Source organism: Thunnus maccoyii, chromosome 18 (assembly GCF_910596095.1).
Source record: "Thunnus maccoyii chromosome 18, fThuMac1.1, whole genome shotgun sequence".
NCBI lineage: Eukaryota > Metazoa > Chordata > Actinopteri > Scombriformes > Scombridae > Thunnus > Thunnus maccoyii.
In genome coordinates this window covers 22,030,456-22,057,331 of record NC_056550.1, presented here as the reverse complement: position 1 = coordinate 22,057,331, position 26,876 = coordinate 22,030,456, and the positions used below count along the sequence as shown (strand labels likewise).

The window sequence follows — 26,876 nt, the reverse complement described above, 5'->3', positions numbered from 1 at the left end:
ACAATAGTAGGCGGAAAAAGGAAATTCTAAAAATGAAAATAAATATGTGTCACATGAAATTGAATACAAAGAGCAGAAAGAATTATAGATAGCCAGTGCTAATGTACCAATCCAGTATAAACCTGTGCTATAGTACCTCTGGGGATCTTGCAGATCCAGTCTAACTCAGAGTCGCAGTGCATGGCCAGCCAGGTCATAGTGCCCAAGTCTGCTGCAGCACACTGCCGGATGTTGTAGTAGTAGCGGCCAAAGTTTTGGTACGTGACCTGAGACACAGGCAAAGAGTAAACAGATTTTGTTTCAAGCATTTTTTGAATCAATCAGCACAGTGGTACAAAGTTAGGTTGTAACTTTTTAGAGCAGGTATCACTGTCACTCACAGCCAGTCCGTCACTCCACTTCCAGCTGCCATTGTCCATGGGGTTCCTGCGGTTCAGTCCAATCCAAAACCAGTGCTGCTCATGGTCCTCTGAATCCCTGTGGGCCAGATCATTATCATCATCAGCATCATCATTGTCATCATCATCACAGCTGCTGAAAGGTGTACACTCACCCGAATTCCTCATGGAGGACTTGCATAACAAAGAGCTCCTCCTCAGGGCTGCTGATGCTCAGCAGGTTGGCTCCGTGATTCCTGCAGAACAGGTGAGCCTGCAGCCAGCTCAGCCTCTGCTCCAGCTGAGAGAAATGAAACACCTGCACACAGGTGATAAAGATGTAATAACAGTCCAATTAGCAATGCAATACTGATGTAAAGCAAGTTGTACCAGCAGTACTTTTACTTCCTCTTACTGTTAATATTAAGAATTGGAGAACTGAAAGTTGGGACTAAGTGCCAGAGTCTTAGTGCTGTTTGTTTATTTGTCTGATGAAACTTTACAGCAGTTTTGCTCAGTCGATCAGGTTAAAATATTAAACACTGATGCACTGAAAAGATTTGGCTTGTTTGATCAAATGCTCTATATACACTACAGCAGCCATTCTCAACCAGTGGGCCGTGGCCCACAGCTGGGCCTCAGAGCGCCATCTAGTGGGCCGCGGAAGCAGTGGTACTGCTAAATGATTAAAAAAAAATTTGGGGGTAATTTACCCAAGCTAGTTATTTTTATATCTAAATGTGCTAAAGAATTCACACAAATAAAAAACGTCAAATTAAAATGCATAATTTCAATGACAAGTTATGAATATACAATCATGACGCATCATTAAGTAGAGACAACTGCCACTGTTAGCTAGCTAGCTAGCTTTCTCTGTGGATCCTGCTTCAGAAGACATGTCTCTATCCACTATTTTGGAAAATGAGCTGATGGAACTATCAGCAGACAGCAGCCTGAAGCTTCAGTTCACACAAGTTGACCTTGCTTCATTCTAGATACTGGCTGCCAGTCAATATCCCTCTCTGTCAAAACAGGCAATCAAATTTCTTTTGCTTTTCAGCACCACGTATTTATGTGAGTCAGGGGTTTCCATTGTGACTCTCACAAAATCCCAAGGCACAGAACAAACTGAAAGCGACTTTGAATGCTACTCTGCACGTCAGCCTCTCACCCATCCGACCACGACTCAATCTCATATTTCCCAGAAGCAAGCCCCAGCATCTCACTGAGGGTAAGCAGAATATTTATTTTGGTCATTACAGCTGACAGGGGCATAATAAATATTTACAGCTCAGTTTTTTTTTGTCATGTTACGTTTTTTTTTTTTCTTTCATTTATTTGGGAAGGTGGTCCTCTGATTTTTTTTTAACAATCAGAAGTGGAACTTAAGTTACAAAAGGTTGAGAAGCCCTGCTCTACAATACATAAGCTAATAAAAATTAAGGTTCCTAAAATCCTAAACTCTATTGGACGAAATCATATCAATGTCTCTGTTCTAGATGAAATGTAATTTTAATATTATTATTATCAGACTTGGAAATCATAAAGCTACATTATTTTTCACTGTTGAAAGAATTTAAAGTTGTGTTCCTAACTCACTTTGAAAACATTATTCATCCCAATTTGTGAAAAGTGATCATATCTTCATCTGCAGATGTGTCTGCCTCACGACGAGAAAAAGGTAATAAACTATTTGAACATTAGCCAGGGGATTTTAGTCCATCAGTGAGAGTTTTTTTTTATGAGCAAACTGAAGGATTAAGTGTGCCTTTATGGGTTTAGAAAGATGTCCTACTTCTTTAACTAAATAAAACATTAAAAAAATAATTAAATTGTCTGAAAAATGTATTGTAAGAGAGCTGAAAACATGGCTCTTAGGTCATGATGAGTTGACAAACGGAGATATGCAGGGCAGCAGTGTAACAATAACCAAAATCTGACTAAAATTAAAACACATTTCCAGCAAGCATATGTGTATTGATGGTGTGAAACATTGCTGGTTGAACCTTGTAACAGTAGCGTAGGTCGCTCTTGCTCTTCCAGCCGCTGGGACAGGAGCCGCTGAGGCTCGGGGTGGGCTGAGGGGCGGGGGGCTCGGGGCTGCCCTGGTTCTGACGGCAGATGTATTTCGCTTGCGATGACGCACACTCCTTCACCTCCCACAGACCTGTTGCGATGCCCGTCGCCATGGAGACGCAGCCGCCGCTGACATTGACTGAAATAGATACGGGGTGAAATATATATTAAAAAAAAAGAGGCTGCACTGATGAAACGTGTAGAAACAGGGGAACGATGTAGAGCAAAGAAATGTGTAGGAAAAGACAGCTATGAGTGATGTATTCTGCATTTAAATTTCCTCAAAACAAGAACAACCAGGGCTCTGAAGCTCTAAAGTGATCCAACTGGTCACCAAATCTGACCCAGTGAATCAAATTTTAAGAAATGGTGTGTACACCAGTAGAGGGTGGTGAAGGGGAATGATTTTTTTTCATTGTACTGTGAGCTTTTGTTTTTCTTAGGGTATGAATTTCCACACATCATTATATAGTATGTGTCAATACTCACTGTATTGCATAGAAAAACTCTATTCCAAAGGCTCTTCTAAAAATTCATAGTTAAGTCGCAGGCTGAGCAGCTTTAAAGAGAACAAAGAGGACTCAGGCTCAACCTCAGGTGTTGGATTTTGCAAGGTGATGATTAACATGAGAACAGATGTGAGTACTGATATGTATCAATACTAGGAATGTCATCATGTGACAAAAATGTACAGACAAAGTTTAAAATGGTCCTTTCGTCAGCCAAGCCTACTAAAGCAACTATGATCTGTGCAGAGTTCAGACAGTTCATATCTTTGGATCTATCAGTGAGCCAGACAACTCGCCCACAACTGTTTTTTTGACTCCATCGGCAGGTCTGGTTTAGAAATTATGGATATTATGAATCCAAAATCCTTGATAGCCTGGATTTTACAATGAGCGTTCTTCCCTGCTTGCTGCTTCATCCCTTTGCTGCTGCAATGGCAGTTTGTTAGAAGAAAAAACTACGACATGGTCTACAGTTTCCTCAACAAACAGGTCCAATTTAATACATTAAATTATCATCAGCACATATGATAATATGCTGGTTTTGTCTGCTGCTTTCTTACATAAGCAAACTCACAGCTAATCAAAGCTGTTTTAGAGCCAAATCAAAAATGTAGTTCAGGATCTTTATTCTGGCCGAAGAAAAAACACCTGGGATCAATCCTGTTCCCTCACTGTGGATTAAATCCAAGTTTGTCTCTGATTCATGATGGACTTCATGTTTTTTTGCACGGTTGAAAATCTCTAGCAATAGATTAGCTGAAACTTTAATGATCCCCTAAGGGAAGTGAAGTCATCACAGCAAAAGGGATAAAGATGTGAACAAGCAGTGGGTAGCGAAGATGTTGTGACAACCAAAAAAACAATAGTACACAAGGCAAATACTAAAAGACACGGACTGAATCAATTAGTCAATTAACAGAATATTAATTGGCAACTGTTAAGGAATTTTGCACCATGTATGAAATGCCCCCTAGACAAGCAGACAGTGAAGGACAGACAGCTGTTTTCTTCCCGGTTGAGCCGACCTGGTTTTATGATCTTTGCCATGGAGACAGTGCAAAAGTAAACAATCTTATAGCAATGTTGTGACTGGGGACAAGGTCGCCTGAGCACTGCCTGAATAACTGAGAGTGGTTCTGCTCTTTGCCTTCAGATTTGCTGTGGCATTTCACTGGGTTTACACCGACACTTTGAATTGTAGCTGCTGTCTCCTCGGTCGATTAAGTTTGTGTTTGTCAATAAATCTTTTGGCATAGGACATCAATATCTCCTAGAGTTTTCTGAATTGACGAGCTCAAGATTCCTATAATAAATTGGCATCACGAACAGTATCTCAGCAGAAAAACAGACTGGTAAGTGCAATTTGTTTTTTTGCCTCGCCATGTCTGGGTCTGTCTGAGATCAAAGAAACTCTGTGTATTTTTCTGCAATTTGGCTGTGAGCATCTCAGGCCTGGACACGGTCAGGGTTCAGTGTCTGAGGACAGTGTCCTGGCTGAACTCTCTGAGAGCATTGCTCGGGACAAATGTGCCATGCAAACCTCTCAGTGGATGTTCAAATTCATGTCAAAATTGATGAGTATTAAAAATTGAGCAGAAAAGAGAGGAATCTAGTGGAATAAATTTGCTTTAACTCAATGTGTTTTAATCTATGAGTTAATTAGGTTAAGTGCTGAGGTCAGTGGTTAGTGGATTTGAGAAAAAACTGCGGTTTGTGTTTTTGAACCCCCACAGTGCCACAAAGGGTGTTTTTTTTTTTTTTTTCCGGGTCAGCGTCAGGTTGCGCCTGACACAGATAAGACCCACAGTGGTTAAACCCGTGGGAAGACATTCTGGGGTAAACTGAAAGAGGCTTATTTCGGTTAATCAAGACCGGCGGTGAGTCTATCTCCGTTGGGAAAAGAAAGCTTTTGTTATGCTTACGGCTTCAGAGACCTAGGTGGTAATTTATAGGTTGTGTACACAAAGCAAAATACTTTCTGAGTTTCCGCTTATTAGGTCTCAGACTGCCACCACTGAAGTAAAAAAGGAATAAGAAGAGGGTGGAGATCTTGGATGCTGCAACGGGAATTATTGATATTGTCTGCAAGCAAGTTTTATCTACGTGTGTGTTTGCATATTTAGTCTGCATGTTTGGCTCTAATGCATTAATGTGAATGCAAATATGAGTAAATTCAGTCCACATCAGGGAGTAACCCTGAATTAGTGGATAATTCACCAAAGGATGCTGAAACTACAGCAGGAATAAAATCAGAGTAAAAGTTACAGTACAGTGTGAGTCTAGTGCAGCTGTAATCTGGGAGGAAGAAAAAGGAGATAAGAAGAGCACAAAGAGGTTTCTTTCTCCTCTCTTGTTAAAATAAAGCTGTAAAAACAGTTGAATTGGTTGAAATCATATGATAAATGATGAAATATAATGCAAGAAACATATATTGTAGAAGTTATATAATTGTGACAGCAGTAACGGGTCAAATAGTAAGAAAAAGTGTGTAATGCTAATGTGAAATCAGATACCCCGGTCTGGGGGGGTGGAGCTGTGGGAAGGATGACACGCACACAGCGTAGCGGAGAAAGAAAAGAGGTTGAGAGAAAAGAAGCTACTGAAGCTACTATTTCAGGAAAACAGTAGCTTCATGACCAGTAATCCAATTACAATATACACGTACTTCTAATTATAAATGTAAAATCCAAACAATCCGATCTCAATTCTGGTTATATTGAAGGACTTTTAATGAAAGTCTGGCAGTAATAAGTGTCGAGGACTGTGTGTGAGGTTTACTCTGTCTGGTGTAAATTTATGCCTTTAGGACTTTTTTAGCTTTATTGCCCAGTTTAAAACATTTGTTAGAAAAGTAATCAAACGGGAATCAAATGTAATAAGTTATGTTGCTTTGACAAAGTGATTAAAATAATTACACTACCTTTTACATTTTGTAACAGAGTAACCGGTAAAGTAACCTTCCCAACACTTATGACTAATGATTCGGATGTATGACAATGATAAATTGTGCGTTGAATGTGAAACAGATACAGACGCTACAAGATAAATGGTACTAAAGAAAGAAACGAAAGCCTATGGAAGATAGAGAAAGGAACAAGTTGTATGTCTGGTTGGTGTATGTCTGTGAGAGAAAGGCAAGTCCAGAATCAGCTTTTAATAAAAGCTTTGCATGGAACATTGAAAGCATTTGGACGGGGTGCAGGGGAGGCACATTTTGGAAGGACAGTTGGGTGCAATTAAATATAGTTTAAGAGAGTTCAAGTGAATAAAAGAATAACAGCAAATACTAAAGGATTGAAATGTTGAAATATATGAATGCCATTTAAGAGCAGCGGGATACGAAGGAGCAAATGTCTAGTCTAGTTTCATATAAATAATGCTGTGTATTTAGGCTTTTTCTTTGATCTAACATGATTCATGTGTGGTTTCCAACCGAGTTTATGATCTATTATCATCATTGTAGAGCATTTAACCCTTCAGCTGAGTGCAAGCAATTGGCTGATTCAATTGTAAATACACAGGAGTAGTTAAAGAATGAGCAAATTTTGCTTGTGGGTCCCCAGGGGTGTGCAACTAATCCAATTACCTGACACACAGTAAATTGTTGATGACCTGCTGATAGCTTCTCCACTGACGGAAGCTTGTCGTTCTGACTCCATCTTGCTCCTGCAAAAGGCTGACTGAGCGATGTTGCAGAGCCTCATCGGCGAAGCTTTTGTCTACTTGATGTTCTAAAGAATGGACAGCGCCTCCTCTTACCAGAGATGGTAAAAATTTTGAACAACATGCCTCTTCCCAAGAATAAGAAAATGCTCTTGTCTTTGGGGAACTACTGCAGGCAGTGGATTTACGAGTAAGCTGCTATGGACTCAGTCTTGCAGGCAGCCACAGCCCAATCTGCTCCTCCAACTGTGCTATGGACTGAGGAAATGTACAAAGCTTTTCATGGACTGAAACATGCACTCTCCGTAGCCCCAGCCTGGGGCCTGCCAGATTATCTTCAGCCGATTCACCTGCTCGTACATTAGAGGGTTGGCTGTGCTACAAGCATCCTGGTGCAGAAACATGGGTCTCATTGCCGGCCTGTTGTGCATTATTCATCTTGGCTTTTGCCTGTAGTCCTTGGCACGCCAGGTTTTTTTTTTTAGATAAGTGGCTTCAGTTGCCACCATGATTGAAAAATCCTCTCCCATTGTACTAGGTCAGGTCTGTGTGGTGCATGGTTCTCATTCAGTATTAAAATGTTGTGTTTTTTTTTTCTCTTTATAATTAACATTTGAAATGATGAAAGCATTTGCAAATGACAGAGTAATGGAAAATGTAAACCATACTTTGGGGTTTCATTTGACCTCTTTAAGACGTTCTGCTACTCAGCATATGACGACAGCGCGTTGCTCAGGATAAGAGGTGATCATTCTTTCCAGTTCCCACATATCTTTGAAACACCTCTTTAAATCCAGCCACTCTCCCTCCTGATTGAGGCAGAAAATGAGCATGATTGCCTTGCTATTTATTGAGACGAGCATGTAGACCATCTGATAACAAACACGTTGCTGACTATGCCATAGTGAGTGACTGGGTAGAGATAGAAGCTTGAGTGTTACCTAATGGTACCTCGGCACAAGCAGCTAAACTGTACACACTTACAAGAGTGTGTATTCTAGCCAAAGATAAAGTTGCAATCTTGTGATCCTGTGACACGTGGAAATGCGTTGGCTGATTATGCAGTCAAACAAGCTGCCGTTTCCTCTTTCTCCATGGTACGTCAATGTATCTCCTAACAACCCACAAGTCTGATTTGTAAACATTTGGTTGTGTGTCTTTCCTCGGTCTATCCTGCTGGTACATATTACTCCTGGGCCCACACATGTAGGAAAAGGGGGGATAAATCAATGGTTTGGACACAAAATAACAAAAGAAATATGGGTAAATGAAAAGCACTATAATAAGGCTCCATATACAGCAGTGGATATTTTATTAAACGAATAAAACTTTTACTTTTTCCAATAAATGATTTAGTTGTTTTTGGAAGGATTAGGATGAAGAAATGGAATAATTAACTCAAAGATAAATCAACGAAAGTTTTAAATTTCTCTATTAATTCCTTCTAAAAAACCCATCATGAATGAAATTTCTCTATCCAATTTGAATTCCTTTTGTTCATTTCATTAAACTTGTACTTTTTAAACTTCAAATCTTTCTTCCTGTTTTATTTTGGTTGACTTCCAAGTAACTGGTCAAGAAAACCAAGAGAGAAGGTAATGTAGGGAAGTGTGACCAAAATAGGGAAGAAAAAAGTATGAACAGTGACAAAATGTAAACCATACTTTGGGGTTTTATTTGACCTCTTTAAGACGTTCTGCTACTCAGCATATGACGACAGCGCGTCGCTCAGGATAAGAGGTGATCATTCTTTCCAGTTCCCACATATCTTTGAAACACCTCTTTAAATCCAGCCACTCTCCCTCCTGATTGAGGCAGAAAATGAGCATGATTGCCTTGCTATTTATTGAGACGAGCATGTAGACCATCTGATAACAAACACGTTGCTGACTATGCCATAGTGAGTGACTGGGTAGTGATAGAAGCTTGAGTGTTACCTAATGGTAATGTAATGGGAAATTGCTGATCACTCAATAAACACACAAAGAGAGCATTGTCAGGTTATGGAATAATGTAATCAAATAATACAATCAGAAGTATAATGCATCATAGTTCTGGAGACAAAGATACATACCACCTAGCTATCTTTTCTTTGTCTGAAAGGTTGGCACTTAACCAGTCCCTTAAATACTACTTGTACAGAATTTAAGACATCTGTTTACTAACCTTACAGGTCAGGAACCAACCCTCAGATAGAAACATAAGTCAAAAGTTCAGCTAACCTAGGGACAGTCTTTCTTCACAACCATATATGACAGTACATAAGCACCAAGTAGCATCACAAAATAACATTACTACTATATTAAATTAAGGACAAACCACACTATCCTCTAAAAGCTTATCAGTTTTACACATAAACATCGACATAACTACAGTTTATCTTATCACTGGCTAAGGTAAGGGTATAACAGAATAAACTTAACTGTTAAACACACAACTGCCTCATCTTACACAGCAAAGAACTAAGTTTAGAATAGACATAGCACACAAAAACTAACACTAAACTGAACTTAAACACTATCTGAAACATGTATGATATATTTAAGGGATACATCAAATGATAACCTATTATTCAGTTTTCTTTTACAGTACCTCGGCACAAGCAGCTAAACTGTACACACTTACAAGTGTGTGTATTCTAGCCAAAGATAAAGTTGCAATTTTGTGATCCTGTGACACGTGGAAATGCGTTGACTGATTCTGCAATCAAACAAGCTGCCGTTTCCTCTTTCTCCATGGTACGTCAATGTACCTCCTAACAACCCACAAGTCTGATTTGTAAACATTTGGTTGTGTGTCTTTCCTCGGTCTATCCTGCTGGTACATATTACTCCTGGGCCCACACATGTAGGAAAAGGGGGGATAAATCAATGGTTTGGACACAAAATAACAAAAGAAATATGGGTAAATGAATAACACTATAATAAGGCTCCATATACAGCAGTGGATATTTTATTAAACGAATAAAACTTTTACTTTTTCCAATAAATGATTTGGTTGTTTTTGGAAGGATTAGGATGAAGAAATGGAATAATTAACTCAAAGATAAATCAACGAAAGTTTTAAATTTCTCTATTAATTCCTTCTAAAAAACTCAACATGAATGAAATTTCTCTATCCAATTTGCATTCCTTTTGTTCATTTCATTAAACTTACTTTTTAAATTTCAAATCTTTCTTCCTGTTTTATTTTTGGTTGACTTCCAAGTCACTGGTCAAGAAAACCAAAGGAGAGAGTAATATAGGGAAGTGTGACCAAAATGGGGAAGAATAAAGTATAAACTGTGACAGCCTTTGTGGTAAAGATGACTCAGAGTCTTGTGACAGCACTAGGATTTCAGGGTACTATAAAAGAGAGATTGCCCAAAATAATGATGGAAATTTTAAACTGATGAAATTGAGATGCTCTGAAAGTAAAGTTTGGCAGTATTGTAGTTCCTCTTTCTCACAGTGGTATTGCAAAATTACCACAATAATCTGGGTTTGTCTCCTATCCTAACTCAGAGGTCTACCTCCCCTGAGGATGGCTCGTAATCGATTCCTGGGGTGAGGGGAGACTGCTTGTGAGATCGTGAGGAGATGGTGTGATATTCCCATGGGAAGAGGATATAGTATTGAAAAACACGAAAGATACCATAGGGTAAAGATAAATATAAATAAAGGAAAAATAAATAAAACGATAAATGAATAATACCAATGACTGTCACGTTTGGGAGACTGGAGAGTCTCAGATTGAATGCAGAATAACAAAATGGGACGAGGTCGTTGCAAACCTTTAATTGACAAGTCTGATATAATGAGATGTACAAATTGCATCGTCATGAGGTACTAATGGAGAATACCTTTGATACCCAACAATGCCACTCTGCTCTGGACTGATGAATACCTGACTGAGGATGTTAACTACTAACTGAACTAATACTAACAGAAACATGGAGGGAGTGTCATTCAAAGGACCCTATTCATTTATTGCATATGGTGATCCTGTATTCATCAAGTCTCTTTCAAAGTCTCCGTCTCCTAGGTGGAAAGGACAACTCCAGGCACTGTTGACAACAGCAGCAGCGGTAAAGGGCAGGCAGAGAGCCATGTGGGTCCATGCCATTCAAGCTAAACTGCTAGCAGGTGCTAGAACCAGAAGAGGGTTTTCCACACACCAAAACAGACAGTAGCTGAGTAGTTTCACCTGGCCAAGCCCAAGCCTGTGTGACACTCCACCAAATTCTCCAAATTCCCCAAATTTCTCAGAAAGAAGACATTGTGTGGAAGGAAGGCTACACTCAGGACTGAGGGTGGACCCCAGACAACGCAAAAGAAGAAGAGGAGGACCGACAAGCACCGAAGTGCTTAGCAGGAAACCAGTGGTTTGAGGGCCAAAGAGTGGTTTGGAGAATTGACAGGACTGTACATGCTAACTGACCCTTGTCTGTCCCCAAGATAGGACAGGAGTCATGGTAATAAACCATATATTTGAATATACAGGTCAGGCATCCATGAGCCTAGTCCTCCATAGATGTGAACAAGAGTTACATGGCTTAGATGTAACTGACAACCCTGAACAGACTTTTAAGAAGAGAAGGTGGAATTGACACTTTGGTAATAAGGAGAGACTACACAGGACCCCACTGGGTCGTAGCCCCAGAACTACTTTATGTGCGCTCTTTTTAATTGCCAGGCTGATAGTGCAACCACTGTTATGGTTTTTAGACAAATCTCTGGAGCCAGAAAATGGTACGCATCTGAAGAGAATCACTACTGCTGTTCAAGTCACTCAGCATTGGTGATAACGGTTTGGATTTGATGTATGATGACCTCCAATGGTTTGAAGTTTGGGTTCCACCAGGTAATATCTTTGATGAAATATGAATAAAGATGAAAATGTTTAAAAAAAACCATGACATGTTGGTAAAAATGTTTCACAAGTGATTCATAAGTGTATCCTTATGTATGTGAACTAAGAGGTAAACATCATATAATAACTGCAGAACATAATTTTGAATTTTGTCATATATGTTTTCTATTGGGTTTGTTAATGAATTATTCTTATAGTTAAATTTGTTTGCTAATGCAATAATCATTTAATGTTTTACTAGACTGCAAATAGTCTTAGGAATGCATATTTTTGGTCTTTACTACATATTCCACTCAATCCATTCAATCAGGTCAATCTATATACCTAGTAGTATGTACTCACATGGATCATGGATGTACATGACTTTCATTGACCATTGATTGACTTTTTTTGTTTCTTAGTACATATTTCAGATTATCACTGCATAATCCAATCACTAGAATTTTTTAAAAAAAAATTTCCATATGGTTATTTTGATTGATCCTATGATTGATCTTAATGCTTATACACCACTTCAACAATCTGGTTACGTGGTACTGGACGATACATTATTAGATCATATTTGTAATCGATTCTATACATTATTCACACACTGACACAGACATGAGAAGTGTAACTTACCTGGCTGGTCTCTGTTCCAGTTGGTGTAGGACACTACATCCCCGCTGAGCCAGTGGAATAAGCCGGCGCTGCCGTGATCACTGAGGCCGATCCAGAAATCTCCAGAACGACCGAACACCAGGCTGCTGGCGAAGGCCTGTTCGAACCTTTTAAGATTTTAAGAGGCTATTAGGGACTAAGAAACACACTGTGATATCTTTTAATCCCAGCAAAGGAGTCCATCTGTTTGTCAGTGTTTGTGTTGCAGTACACACCTATTGGTAATAGTAACAAGGGCAGCATCTTTACTCTCACAGGACTTCTTGGCCTCATCAAAGGTGGCCAGAGCTTCTTGAACCCAGTAACAAGCTGGACTGTGCCACTTCCAGCCCTGAAAGGAGAGAAGAGGATATTATGGAAAAAATTAGAACAATTCCTTAAAAAAAAAACTTCTACTAAGACTGCGCAACTCCTTGAATTTATTAATTCAATCATTTATTATCTGGTTCTGGATGTGCATCAATGAACACATGGGGATAGACAATCATGTTGATTTTTGGATAATGCCTAAATCCCCACAATATTGATGGTTTGCACATGGAAGGGTAATGAAAAACTTAAATTGAGTCAGACTCATGACCACTGGGTTATGCGCATTTAAATTTATCATGTTCTTGCAGCAGCACCTACATAAGTGAAAATGTCTAAAGTTAAATGCAATTTATGGTAGTTCCATGGCAATTTATAGGCCAAAACAACAACTTATTGGAACAGGTAAAGGAAAATGGAGCATCAAATAGCACAGGGATGATATGCTAGACATTTCCATTTGGATAGAAATGTTTTATGTGTTTGACCAAGGAATTCGGGGGAAAAAAAATCAGAAAGAAGGGATTTTCTCCATTGCCTCACACTGTAAACATACAGTGCTTTATAAATTCCATGTGGTGATATCACATCTCCGAACCAGGAAAAAGTAACCACTTATTCCTTGACCCTAAACCTATCCTTCCACCAAATTTCATTAACATCTGTTGAGTGATTTTAAACATATCCTGCTAATAGACAGATGGCCCAACAAACAAAACCTAAAACATAACCTCCTTTGCGCAGCTAAAAAGCAAATTTTTTTTTTTTAACAGTCAAAACAAAAGTGAGACCATTAAATCCAGTCCACTGTATCTCAGATGCAGGATACAAAGAACAAGTCTAAGCATGCAGAAATAACTTTTCCCTGGCCTCAATCCCTCCTGCCAGCTCATGTACTGTAGTTGTGGACGTGTACAGACGCAGAGCCGAGCCAACACACAGAAGGTCACGGGGGGTGAGATTGTGCATGAGTATGATAGCAAGAGACAGTTCGTATACAGCTTTGTGTGAATAAGCTCAACCTCTGTCTTTTTGCACAACCACTTTTGGAATCTGGACAGAAACCTCAAAGATTACAGCTGCTGGGGAGGCTTGATCTGTTGAAACTCTTGTCTCCTTTACATTCTTCCCTGTCTTTGCTTTTTCTGTCTCACAGTCATAATGTCATGCACTCAGTGTTGAACAATAGCGTATTCCCAGTAATATATAGCAATAATAAAAGGATTCTTCCTTGTGTGTGGTAATGTTATGAAATACTAAACCTGATACCACCAATATGACCATTACCTGTCATACTGAAGCTGAAACATCCAAACACTATATTCCTCTACATACCCTCAATTAGATTTTGTCAGTCAGAATTATTAAATCATGAAACAATGAATTGAATTATTGTGGGTGGTTACTATTATAAATATTCCCACAACTACTTTGATTTTTTCAAGCAAAACACTGACAAAAACATTAGGCAAGGCTGAGCAAAGTCTTGTTTGGGATCCTAAGCAGCAAAACAGGAATGTTTTTGTATAGAAACTACACATGTATATGGAATATTATAACTTTAGGGCACATTTTCTAGTTTTGTTTTTGTGCCTCAAGAATGTGTTATTTGCTATAATTCCAGTTCAATTATTTTAGGGGTCCCCTGGTGGCTGAGGGGTCCTCAACAGCTGCGTCCGCCTCAGGCTGCCTCTGACATTAGAGAACTGTTATTCACACATGAGGCAACAGAGTTATTCTGATAATAAAACCACCATCTTTGGAAGTAGAAAGCAAAAAAGACATACTTCCGTGAGGAGTTACTGCTTCAGTGATTACAGTAATGAGCAATCCATTACATTTTTTTTTCAGAAATGAGCGCAGCGCTGGATGGGGTAAATGGTTTGGGGATCATGTGGTTTAACGTTGCCGCAGCAGTCAGCACGCCACTACTCGGTCATTGTTGTTTCACATGTTGCGTGAAGTGAGCTCATCTGCTGGAGACAAACCGCATCGCCACAGAGCCCTGCAGCGAGTGCCATGTCAAATGACCCCTGTCACATTACCACCCATGATGCCCCCCGTCCCCCAGGGAGAGGGGTAAAGATTCATTACACCAAACAAATGTTCTTTCCATACACAGATCTTTGTCGGATGTAACAGCTGAGAATCAGCACGACCCTCAACCTCAAATCATTTACATCATAAATCAACACTTTGCTAGAAATATAACATTTCTTAGGGGCATAGATTAACACAGACACACACTTTGATTTATTTTCTCACTATGATTATCCCCCATGTCCCACATTACTGAAAAAAATCCCACTAAATGTAGTGAACATTTTCAAGCGATGGTCAGGTAGGGGCTTGTCAGGTATGAGAGGCGTAAAGGCTCATACGGAGAGAATTATGAACCGTAAAATCAGAGACAGATGTAGATGGATCCGCCAGATGGGATTTAATTTGCCATGTGGGTACAAGTAGTGGGCATGATAGTGCATATTCATGTTGTATCTGCTGTATACACTTGTTGAGTGAAAACAAACAATATGTCCCGATTCAATGGCTTGAAAATAAGTATTCCAGGTTTTGTTTTGTGTTTTGGGAAATGGAAAATTACGTGTTAAACTATGGGAAGTGTGTGTGAGTCCAGGGTTGAGTGTGGTGCCTGTTCAAATTCCCAAGTCTTAAGAGAGTGATTTATATTACAGCTACAGACTGGGGGCAGACTAATGGACCAAGTGGAGGGGTGAGAGATGGAGGGGAACTCTGGGAAAAATGTCAAAGATAAAGTAATGATTGAAATATTTAGAATAATAATTATACTCCAACCAACACTACAGACAGTTAGCAGCTGTAATCAGAGCACTGAAGGCCTGCAGTAGATCTGAATAGAGTCTATATGGAATAAAACAGATGGATATAGGGAAGAAATATCTACATCTTGTCCAGAATAAAAACATTTTTTCAGTGATCTTAATAAAGTATAAACAACAGATGAAGAGTGCAGCACTAAACGCAGAGAGAAAAAAAGAGTCATACTAGTTTGCACTCTTGGTGCTGCGGTTTCCCATCACTCTTTGTTCCCGGTTTCTTACAGATGGAGGGCAGATTCAGATTACAAGGGCTGTCATCCCAGCGGCCCGCCTGCACATGTAAGCAAGACACAAACAGAGAGAGAGAACACAGCTGCTAAATATATATACAAACGGAGGAGACTTGTAGACAGTGAGAGTCCGTTTCTGTGAAGTGATTAAGGCCCTGAGATTCAGGGGTCAGTGAGAGGGTGCAAGAAGGGGGGTCACTCACAGCTCCCCAGATGGAGACGCAATCTTCTTGAGTGTTGAGGAAGTTGTTGGGTTCAAAGGGGTGCCAGTAGGTGAAGATGACGGGTGTGTGGTCAGTCCATTGGAAGTCCATTTGCATATCAGTGTCGTGGAGCCCTATCCATAGCTGGTCAATGTCTGACAGAGGACACATGTAGGAAAGCAGAAATGAAGTTATAAATGAGATTAAAGTTCCAGTTATAAAGACCCTGTTATAAAATAAGTTTTATATAAAAAAAACTTTTCCATGAGGTTTAATAACTGAGTTGGAGCATTTCCATGACCTAAAAATCTGATTCCTCACTTCATGTGCCTCAGTTTCTAGGGGTGAACTGTCGGGTTTCCGCTACATTTGAGCTTGCTGTGGAGATGTGGGCATATACTGTAGGAAAATAGTTGGAACATACCATTTCAAGAAGTTAATATTTTACAGAAATATTTACTTTTGTCAACAAAAAAAATATCTAAATGTATCAGAAAGCTCTATTTTTTTCAGATTGCACACTGAGGAAAGTACAGCTGAAACATCGGTATGTTTTGCTCCCCTGTGCTAAAAATAGAAACTGAAAAAACAGAAGAAAAAAAATACAGCATTCCAATACATGTATGATGTAGACTGTTTTTGATCCTGCTGGACGTCAACGTGAGTTACATGCACACATGCTTTCTCTTTTTGTCCTGATAGAGTATTCTTCTTTCTACATTTATATAGAAAGACACCAAAATTCCTGACATCCACCATCTAGAATATATCTGTCAAATTGTTCATTGTATTCCTTAATTTTAACCAGTGGCTACATTAAAGCAGTGAACTAGCACATTCATTTTTGACTCCTGATAGTTATATTATTCAGAGGGAAAGGTAAAGACAGGTAAAAAGAAATTAGCGAATCACCTTTCTTCAGGTTGCGGATGATGAACTCTAACTCAGGGAGGGTGTGGATGCTGACCAGGTTGGCTTCCATCTTCTGGCAAGTTTTCTGAGCCGTATCCCAGTCAATCTTCTCTGAAGTCAGCTTGTAGCAGCCTGCCTGAAAGGCCTGCCAGCCTACGTCACACTCATATTTCTCATCATCTGCCCACGAGTCTGTGTGGTAGCAAAGAGATAAAGCCCATCAAATTGTAAGAGTCTGGCACTGTGGCAGGACTGTAACTGTTGAATTTGACTTTAATGGACTAATGCAACTACCAATACACTGACCAGTAGTGAAGGGGTCTAGGGTGGCATTGGGCCTCTTCTTGCAGACATACGGAAGAGCAACTGAACAATCACGGTTTTGCCAACGACCCGATGACTCCGTCCTAAGCACAGCACAGTTCTCCTCATCGGCATGGTTTGGCTGGTCTGCAGTTGGAGAGTAAGGAAGAAAAACTCTTCAGAACATTATTGATGCCGAGGTGCCCTTGTTCAAGGCACTTAACCCCTAAATAATCTGGTGGTCAGCAGTAAAAGACGCCCGCCAAGTGAGTATTTGAACTTCAAGTGCAGAGTGTAGCTAAAAATGAGCAAGCATGCCTGTTCAGCCTTCAGTGGGAAATAAATGTTCAAAAAAAAAGATGACAGATACTTCAAGCTTTAAAAAGACAGAAAGGAGTGTGTTGTTTTTGCAGTCTAACCTTGCTCCCAGTTGAGATATTTGAGCGGCGAGGAGTCGGCCCACTGCCAGCCTCCATTGATGTCCAGGTCATTGAGGCCAATCCACAAAGCAGCACTGTAGCCAGTCAGTAAACCTAAAAACACCCGGACAACAACTCTCTCAGATGAAATAAAATATGACAAATGCAAAAAAAAAATAAAAAAATAAACCCACAGTTCTCTGTGTAATTATGTGAACGATGACACAATAAAAGAAAGCACAGAACAGAGCGCCTCCATTGAAGCCAGATAATCCCCCCAGTTAGCCATCATTTCAACTGCCAACACTGTACTGTGCAGATGAAAGAATGGTTATATAAGAGTAGCAAAGTGAGGATTAATATTGGTAACAGGGTCACAACATCCAAAAAATCAATTCTTGCTGATGGGAGAGAGCTGATGGGGAGAAAACTTGGAAGTCTGAACTGCTGTTGGCACTACAGGAAAGATCATTTAAATCGGCTATTAAATCCCATAATTTTCTTTCTTTTGAGATCTGCACAACAAATTTCATGGCAATAAATGGTCAGTGCCAAATGATAACAACCCCTACTATGGGCCAAACCACCCTGCCAGAACTGTGCAATATGTAGCATAATTGGGCATACATTATTACTTAACTTATTTGATATCTAGCCATTTGGACATTTTAAAATAACTATTCAAACATTTTAACAAAATGCAAGCTCAAATAAGTATATATACTCTTGTTCTTCACTTGTAAATATATTCTTATTTATAGTTATTTTACTCTTTTTACTTAGTGTGCTCTTTTATGTCTTATTCTACTATTTTCTTCTCTCACTGTGCTGTATCACCCAGTCAAATTCCTGTGTACATTGTACATTTGGCTACAATACAGCTACAATAAGAGTGGATGCCTCTGCACATATTTGTATGTGTGTGTGTGCATTGACTTTACCATTGATGTAGGTCTGCTCATGCAGCTTGGTGATGCTTAGCAGGTCTGCCCCCTGCTGCTGGCAACTGATCCGAGCCTCGCTCCATGACAGCGTAGCCTGGAAATTAAACTGGTAACAGCTGTCTGTCAGCGGGTCAGTATCCCAGAAGGTCTCACAGCCATTACCTGACAGTGAAGGGGAAGGAGATAAAAAAGTCAGTTTAGAAGCAAGGGAAGGAAGCAGGAGGAAACATGAGTAAAATAAATAGTTTGGGTGAGAGGAATTTGTGGTGAAGCTCACTGAGTTTCTGGCAGTTTCTTCAGACAGGTATAAAATACAGTCCTCAGCATACAAAGTGATAACTCACTCTTAACCGGACAGAACCCCCAGCGCTCGTCCTTCCCGTAGTCGAAGGTGGTGGCGCACCAGAGGTGACCGTCCTCACGCCCGATGCTGGTGCAGCTGTGGAACCACTGGCCATCGTACAGGAAGGGCAGGTAGCAGGGACGACCATGAGAGTTCCCCTGGATTGTATAGATCTCTGGGGAGCAAACAGAGGAGAGATTTAAATCACCGCATGTAGCAGCGGAGACAGGCTTCACTTGTGTTGTCTAAAATTATGGCTGTGAACTGTGCTGAACTGAAATACCTTATCTGTTTTCTCAGTGACTTGTATAATCAAACACATGGTGAAAACAGTGGATAATGTTACAGTTAAAACAGTAAAGTGGTCAAATGGTGGTCAGCAGAAGGAAGAGGGAAAAAAAAGCAGATTATTAAGCAAATTAACTTTTAACTTCATGTTTATAATATTTATAATATTTATATTCCAGAGCAGAATCTTTTAAAGATCACGTGCAACTTTTGAACCAGGCTTTTGAACTAATAATCTATATCTGATCTCTAAAGTTTAAAAAAATACCCCTAGGTTGGTGTTTTAGTCTACATTCCACATGTATAGCATTTTTAAAGGGCAACAAAGACAGAGAGAGAGAGGGAGAGAGGCTGGGTCTGTAGTGTTACCAAAACACATTAGGCCAATGGAAAGTAGGACATGTTAAACGAGGGAGGAAAGATTTCTGAAGCTCCCTCCCTGACTTCCCTCTCTGCTCCACCGCTGGCTGGCTGGCTGGCTGCATTGGAGCTACTCCTCGGCTAACTATGTCAGAGGCATTCCTCTCCAGCAGTGAGTCGACTTCACAAAGAAAACTTGTGTAGATCCGCACTTGAAAGTTAAAAAACGCCAACGTACCCAATTCCCTCGGCACAAAAAGGTAAAAGAGACTTCGAAGTGGAAAGATAAAGAAGAAAGCGAAGGGAGATTTTCGGGTCTTTACGGCAGATCTGGGTTTAATTGCAGTCAACCTGAGCCTGTTAATTACAGACTGGTATGGCTGACTGGGTCTCACAGTATAGTTCGTCAATGAACAACTGTGACATGAGTGGCACTGACAGCGGAAATGAGGCTTAGCTGCGAACCACCATGGTTTGATTTAATCTGGACTGAAAACTACATATAAATACAAATATACTTGAGGGCAAGGACGACTCCGTCTGTTTACTGGAGTTTACAAACACCGGCAATGTTATCCTTGGCTTTCTGACTGGCAGGAAGCCACTTGTCCTCAAAGATTTCCTAAAAGCAACACTGCTATATCCATTTGATCAGATACAGCTGTGGCATCCACAACAGTAAGTCTATCTGCCGCTTTGAGGCAGCACAACATATAGTGCGGTGCAGGCGCAGCTCACATCTGTATGATCACAGGTGAGCTGCTTCATTTGGGGAAACTCCATTTAACTGAGAATAATTTGCAAAGGGGTGCAATACCAGCGATCTCATTTACATGTCCACAGGATAACTGATTTTAAAAATGAAAGAATTTCAAAGGAAATCTTGAAGTTATCAAGATTATCTTGATTTTTGAAACATTCTAGAGAAAACACAGGTAAACCCTAAACACCGATCTGCGGTAATCCATGCAAATCTAAATCTCTGTGATGAAAGAATGCTCACCGCGATATGCTTTAGTGCACAGGTCCCGAACACCACCATGCAGTGACCATTTAGAAGGGGCGGAGGTGGAGGACGCGTTCCAAAACAAGGGCGAGGGAAGGTAGGTATTGAGGTTTTCCAGCACTTGGGCACAGTTCCAGGTCCAGCGTACTCTGGGGGGCTCGCGGTCACAGGTGTACACACCCAGAGGAGACTTGGCCCACCTGGAGGTGTAGTTGCCAGTGGTCAAGCCGAGGCACAGTGAGGAGCCCAGGTTGAACAGGCGACCCCGCGTTACCCACTTCCAGCGCTGGCTGTCGTCCTCGCAGGAGGATGACAGGATGAGGGAGTGATCTCGCACCCCGAGGCACCCATTGGCGCCCTCATGGAAGAAGGCAAACTCGTCAGAGTCCGCCGGTGCTGTGCAGAGAGGGGGGAAACAATAGCATCAGTCGATAATGCAGATGAAAACAGGATTCCATGTTAGCAGCTGATGTGAGCAGAGAACAGGCCGGCGTTTGGATCAATATCTCCATTAATGGATACAATACTGTGTTAGAACTAGCTTCAGCTGTGGCCTCTGGTGTCCCTTCAGTGGTATTAATCCTCTAATAAACCTGCAATAACCCTAAAAAACATGCATACACATAATATGACAAAGCTCTCAGCAGGAAGTAATTGCAGAAATGTCATGCAATAAACAGTGCAAAGTGGATACACATGTTTGTCCTTTAATGTAGGGTTTGTGATCACAGACGAATAATTTCCAAACCATGCACCAGTTTTCAGGAATTCACCACATTCCAGAAGGTTGACCTGGAATTGCCTCTGGCCTGGTTCGGTATAGTTTGTGGTGTCTATTTCTGTCGGTTTAGACTGTGGAGAGAGCAGCAGTTGGTGGTTTTGGGGGGATAAATATATAAGGATCTTTATCTTGAGAGTGTGACTGATACATTTGACTCATATAACCAAATGTTTTAACATGTCTAAATATGATTAATTTGGTGAAACTGTAATGATCCTCAAGGGTGAAATGGGTTGTTGTTTTCAGTCTGCAGACCTCTCACTACTGTACACTGATGCCTTTATAAGCATTACTTAGCATTAGGAGCTACGGCTGCCTACAAGGTGTTACCCACAGAGCCTGGCAGTATCCTCATATACACTTATACCATAGAAAAACATACAAAAATAAATAAAATGATAACAAAAAACAAAGAGTACTGACAAAAAAAAGTGTTGAACTTAACACATTCAGGGCAGTGGCCGGACGCCAGCCTCAGTGACTGGAATTTCGGGAATAAAACCCAACACCCTTTCTCAAAAAAAAATATGTGGTTTTCCTTCATTCCTGTTTTTCTCTTCTTGAAGCATTTAGAGATTGGTAAACTAGAAGCCAGGACTGCGAATATACTAGCGTGTGGTTATGAGAGTGTGCGAAGGTGGGCGAGAGAAAGAAATACATGTCAGGAGCGTAGGAGTGACTCTAAATTAAGGTCCTGTTCAAAATTATTAAAATATATACATATATATATCCGCAAAATAAACACAACTCTCAGATGTGAGATTCAAAGGAGAGAAAGTGAGACCCTCAGCATTCCTACTCGGCGGGCTCCTGTGAGAGGCCAGGAAGTGGGGTAGGTGGGAAAGATCACTGGGCATTTAGCTGAAAAACACCACTCTCATATGTGGCCACTTCAGTCAGCTCAGTCTGTAGAAATCCCTTGTTTCCTCACCTCTCAGCTGAAACACTCCAAACCTCCCGTGGCCGCTTTTATGAACACAGAGACAATGGAGTCTCATCGAGAGCTCCATAAAAACTCCTGTAATCAGGAGGAGACGACCGACACGCCCCTCGTCTTGCACTCGGCCTCTGCGGTTGAGTTTCTCAGAAGCAGTGTTAGCAAACACAGTGAGAGAGCGCGGCGGCAGAGAGGTCCATCTTGAGGTATGTACAGTGTAATCACATATAATCACCACCCTGATCTTTTTATAAAGCAATCCTTTTTTTTTTTTTTTTGTACAATAACACCCAGCTGTAAGGCTTGTTTGCTGCCAGATCATTGTTTCAAGATTCACATCAGAGAAATTGTGTTGCCTAACAGGGACACAAAATCTTTTAAATATTATCAGGGAGCCAAAAACTACATCCAACGAACACAAAACATCTCGGTTTTTTTTCTGTGCCAAACTCTCTTTCCATGAGGCCGTTATTCCAGTCACTCCTATTAATGCAACATAATCCAGAGCTGAATGAAATTCAGGAGAAGACCTGTTTCTGTGGAAAGTCAGAGTCTGGTGTAGCCACTAAAACATCACTGACTTCTGTCAGATCAAAGCCTTCCCGTGTTCCCCTATAACCACTTGATTACAGTATATTTTACATTAAACCCTCAGTATAAATCCCTGTCCTCCCTTCCGCGGTGTAATCCATCTCTGTGCTGCATACATTACAGTGTGATGTCTGCCACAACAACCAATAAGATGTTGATATGCTATAAGCTCAGGATTTAGCTTCCTCTCATCGCGAGCAAAAAGTCATGAGGATGCTCGAACCGCCGCTGTTACACAACAATGCTGACTTGTTAACGAGGCGCAGCTCATGTGCCAGTAAATCAGTCTGATACCATTTAGTCATTTTCACAATAGGAATTAATGCCATCTTTAAAAATAGATCACAGCGTCGGCTTCGGTGGTGCCCGTGGGAAGATTTTCACACCAGCGCCGTCCAAGTAAAAGTCAGAATTAGCCCCTTACATTGTGTGTTGAATTCACTGCGGTATGTGTAAATATATGAGAAGCTTTTTGAACTTCTACACAACCTGAAGCTGAAGTTCCAGACAACAAGAAGCAAATTCAAATAGAAGTTTTAAATTCCAGTCTAGAGGGGACACGACTGGATGTTTGATGTGAGAAAAACTCCCGGGCAATCAGAGAGAGTGCAGAATTTCAGATTAACTTTAAGCCATTGAGCCCTGTGAAGGCTAAGCTACAACAGCTCTCCTGCTGTGATCTCATCCTTGTCTTTGTCCTGTCACCCCCCCCTTTTTTTTTTTCAACGCCGAAGACTGTTTCCTGCTGAAGAGAGAGGCCGAAACCAACGGCCAAGAACAACCGGCACCAGTCGCCAAGAGAGGCAGATATTCCCAGAACTTCCACCTCCTCAATACGGTCATCTATTGGACCAGGTTTGAGGACAATACTTTGGATTGTGGGTGAATAATCAATAGCGTGTCTTGACTTGAAGTGTTATGACTTCAAACTTCTCTATATCGCACTCTTTGGAGGAAGAGTGTGACTCTCTGCAGCTGCCAGAGAGTTAAAACTAACCAAACTGTTTTTCTCCCTTTAATTTACTCATATTTAATCTAAAGATCTAAACTGAAATATGAGCATTAGTTTTTCCCACAACCTTTCCTTATTTTGACAGATGTCTGTGATAAAAAAAAAAACCAGGCCTTTTAACCGGCCAGTGTGATAAAATGGCAACCAACAAATAGGCAGGAAATTCCAGCCTGCTGTGTTTGTTTCTTTGGTGTTTTATGGTGGTCTGGCCTCTGAGGCAACTCCAAACTGTGGATAGGTTTTACCTCATCCGAGAAGCATGGGAGAGGAGAAAGAGGGCGAGAGAGAAAGAGAGGGGCTATTGGAGAGAAGAGCATATTTGCATTTTGCAGCCACACTCAGAATCAGAGCAAACTCTAACCTCTTCGGAGAGAGTGCAAATCGAATTTAGAAACCAGAGGGAGTGTCAAAACTTTCCATCACTCCCACACTTACGCGCTGTGATAAATGATTATTATGGTAGCGCAGGTTTAACTGTTAAATCAGCATGGGATAAGAGCTGTATCGACTTCTGTGGTTAAATTTTCAAATGAATTTTGATGGGTATTTTTGTGTGAGATCGTTAACACCGCAGTGCTGGAGCTGTTCCACTCATAATGAACATCAGAATCACTTATATTTATAATTTACTTAGTCTGAACTTTCATGCACAAATTAAAAAAGTCACAAATACGTCACTGTGGCAATACACTAACAGGAAAAACCTCATTTCTAAGAAGTTACACAGAGCTTGAAAGATATTTTGTGCGATAAACTGTAGTGGTTGGGAACGGCAAAACATTTCACATAACAAATCCAGAGAGACAGCATTTCATAAAACAAATCAACATTGATTATTTTCCCCCTTAAGATCCGGTTTGCATCTCATCCATTTGGCTTAAAAGTGATTGAAAAGGGATTCTCAACTTCTGCAGCATTGCAGTTTGATGGCAGATGGGTGCAAGTCATTTTGAAATTAAGACACTAAGCCTCGCCAAAAAAAAAGAGCTCTGGATAATGTTTGCAAGTACACTCTCCGAGATGAGAGTGTAAGGAGTGGGAGTGTAAACACTCACAATCGCATGTTTTTATCTAACTTCATCAAATAAATAAAAAAAAGTTAAAAGAGGAATATTAAAAGGATAAAGAGGCAGCGTGCTGTTCTGCTGCGCTGCTCCAAATCTATGAAGTGTTGTTAAAATACAGGAAAAATAACATCTGATCCGAAAATGTGATGTTGTAACCTCAGATGCTTTTGAGTAATGTCAACTAAAGCAGTGAAAATAGATCAGAAAATAAGTGGGTTACATAAAGTGACAACCTTGCCCAGATTTGATTTAAATTAAACTGGATACTTGATGCTGACAACCTACATTTCCACCGTCTAGGTACTTTTTTCTGTGACACAAAAGAAATCAGGCAATTTTTCAACTCTGCCTTAAAAATAATAGTCAGGTGCCCAAATGAAGATTTACATATTTTTCCTGCTGTAATCATTCCTCCTGTTCATACTGAGAGATCCCTTCATAACGCACTTTCAATATAAGTGATGGGGGATAAAACCCACAATCCTCCTTCAGTGCAAAAACGTATTTAAAAGCTTATTTGAAGCTAAAACGAGGCTTCAGTCGTCCAAATTAATCAAATCAAGTCAATATCTTTCAAAGTTACAGTCTTTATAGTGCCAAATTCCCTCTTTTTGTCACAATCCTTTCACTGCAGCTGAACAGGAAAACACTGTCCGTCGAGACACGAAGAGGGAATATTATACTAAAAAAAGAGTGCAACTGTGGAAGATATCCACTTTATTTGACAAACTCAGACAGCTGAAGCCTCATATTATCCTCAGATAAACTTTTCAACACATTTTTTGCTCAAAAGCAGGACCGTGTGGATTTTGGCCTCCATCATTTACACTGTAAGCACATTTTGGAGGGGTGTGGGGGGGGTTGTTTAATAGCCAGTATGAACAGGAGGAATGATTACAGCGAGCAAAACCTGTTTCAGTGCTCATTTGGGCACCTGACTGTTGTTTTAAGACAGACTTGGAAAACTGTGAACCTGTCCTTTAATCTGTACAATAGAAAAGTCACTGACAGTATAGTCAAGTTGGTAAACTCTGACTCATGGGGTCATATAAGAAAAAGATAATAAATTGAATGTTTACGCATGAAAAAGCGCTCTGAGAGTCAACCTGAACTCTATTGTAGGATTGTTTAGGTGAGTTTAACCTCCACAGTGTCCCCATAACATGAAACGGTGTAGTAGCTGCTCGGAATTGGACTGAATGTGTTAATTGCAAGCTGTAACAGGATGTAGCCTAAAGGTCACATCTGCCCACAGGGTGCCAAACGCGTCACCCGTCTTTCAGTTTTACAAAACAGCTTAAAAACATCCCTAGAGGAGAGAACTAATAAAGTGCGATGCTTTGCAGCTTTGAATCAACTTTTTTTTGCATAAATAAAAATCACAATAGAGAGACTAAGCCTTTAGCCTCCCTCCCCCCCCCTACCCCCCCTCCCCCCTGTTTTTCCCCACATCTGGTTCCACTCACGGCTCGGACTTGTGGTTCGTGGCATACCAAGGCACCAAATCCAGAATACGCAGAGAATATCTTTCACTGTCTGTTTTCTAACGCATTTTCTGACTGGAAGTCGTCACCAAAACAAAAAGCATGCGCAATAGGTGTGATGTCTGGCCGCTTTTTCCCACTTTTATATGAATGAAATTAAGCAAAAGTGGAGATTTTTCTCACCCGCAGCGCTCCCCTTCAGTTCCAGACTAAAGATGAATAAATATAAAGTGCATTTGTAGAATATATCTCGCCCATTTGTCCATGTTCTCCTTGATTCCTTGTCTCGGTGACGGTCGTTGCCTTGCATGCTCACAACTACAACACACGCACACAGACACACGCTTGGAAAAAAAAAAAAAAAAAACCCGGAAAAAAAAAAAAAAAACGAAATGAGAGGAAAAAAAAAAGTGAAGCCGGAGCAGCAAATGCCCGACTGTTCTACTTTGAGGACGGATGATGCAGAGTTGGTGGCGAGTTTGACCGCTAGAGCTCCGTCTGCGTCTCAGTCAGACGAGACTGATATGAATGGAGCAGCGTCAACAGTGTGTGTGTGTGTGTATGTGTGTGTGTCTATGTCTGTGTCTGTGTCAGTGTTTGTATGGTTCCCAACATGAGGTCCGGGGACCTCCAGGGGCCTGTATCGGAAGACCCCATATAACCCAGCAGACAGTAGGGTTGACTCTAAAATCA

At 40.6% G+C, this 26,876-nt stretch overlaps 1 protein-coding gene across 2 annotated transcripts in view; it reads right to left on the bottom strand.

Moving 5' to 3' along the window:
• The window catches only part of mrc2 (mannose receptor, C type 2), a 34,699-nt gene extending 8,203 nt beyond the window's left edge, over nucleotides 1-26,496 (bottom strand). For both annotated transcript variants that reach the window (XM_042393563.1, XM_042393564.1), the window contains exons 1-15: nucleotides 26,367-26,496; nucleotides 20,309-20,707; nucleotides 18,659-18,832; nucleotides 18,312-18,476; nucleotides 17,371-17,484; nucleotides 16,955-17,098; nucleotides 16,649-16,840; nucleotides 15,737-15,891; nucleotides 15,470-15,574; nucleotides 12,352-12,467; nucleotides 12,098-12,243; nucleotides 2,384-2,592; nucleotides 554-696; nucleotides 381-477; nucleotides 137-266 (exon numbers count right to left, since the gene is read on the bottom strand). In XM_042393563.1, coding sequence (XP_042249497.1) covers nucleotides 137-266; nucleotides 381-477; nucleotides 554-696; nucleotides 2,384-2,592; nucleotides 12,098-12,243; nucleotides 12,352-12,467; nucleotides 15,470-15,574; nucleotides 15,737-15,891; nucleotides 16,649-16,840; nucleotides 16,955-17,098; nucleotides 17,371-17,484; nucleotides 18,312-18,476; nucleotides 18,659-18,832; nucleotides 20,309-20,707; nucleotides 26,367-26,493 — 2,416 coding nt within the window. In that variant the 5' untranslated portion in view covers nucleotides 26,494-26,496. The remainder of the gene's footprint in view (nucleotides 1-136; nucleotides 267-380; nucleotides 478-553; nucleotides 697-2,383; nucleotides 2,593-12,097; nucleotides 12,244-12,351; nucleotides 12,468-15,469; nucleotides 15,575-15,736; nucleotides 15,892-16,648; nucleotides 16,841-16,954; nucleotides 17,099-17,370; nucleotides 17,485-18,311; nucleotides 18,477-18,658; nucleotides 18,833-20,308; nucleotides 20,708-26,366) is intronic.
• Between the last annotated feature and the right edge of the window lie 380 nt (nucleotides 26,497-26,876).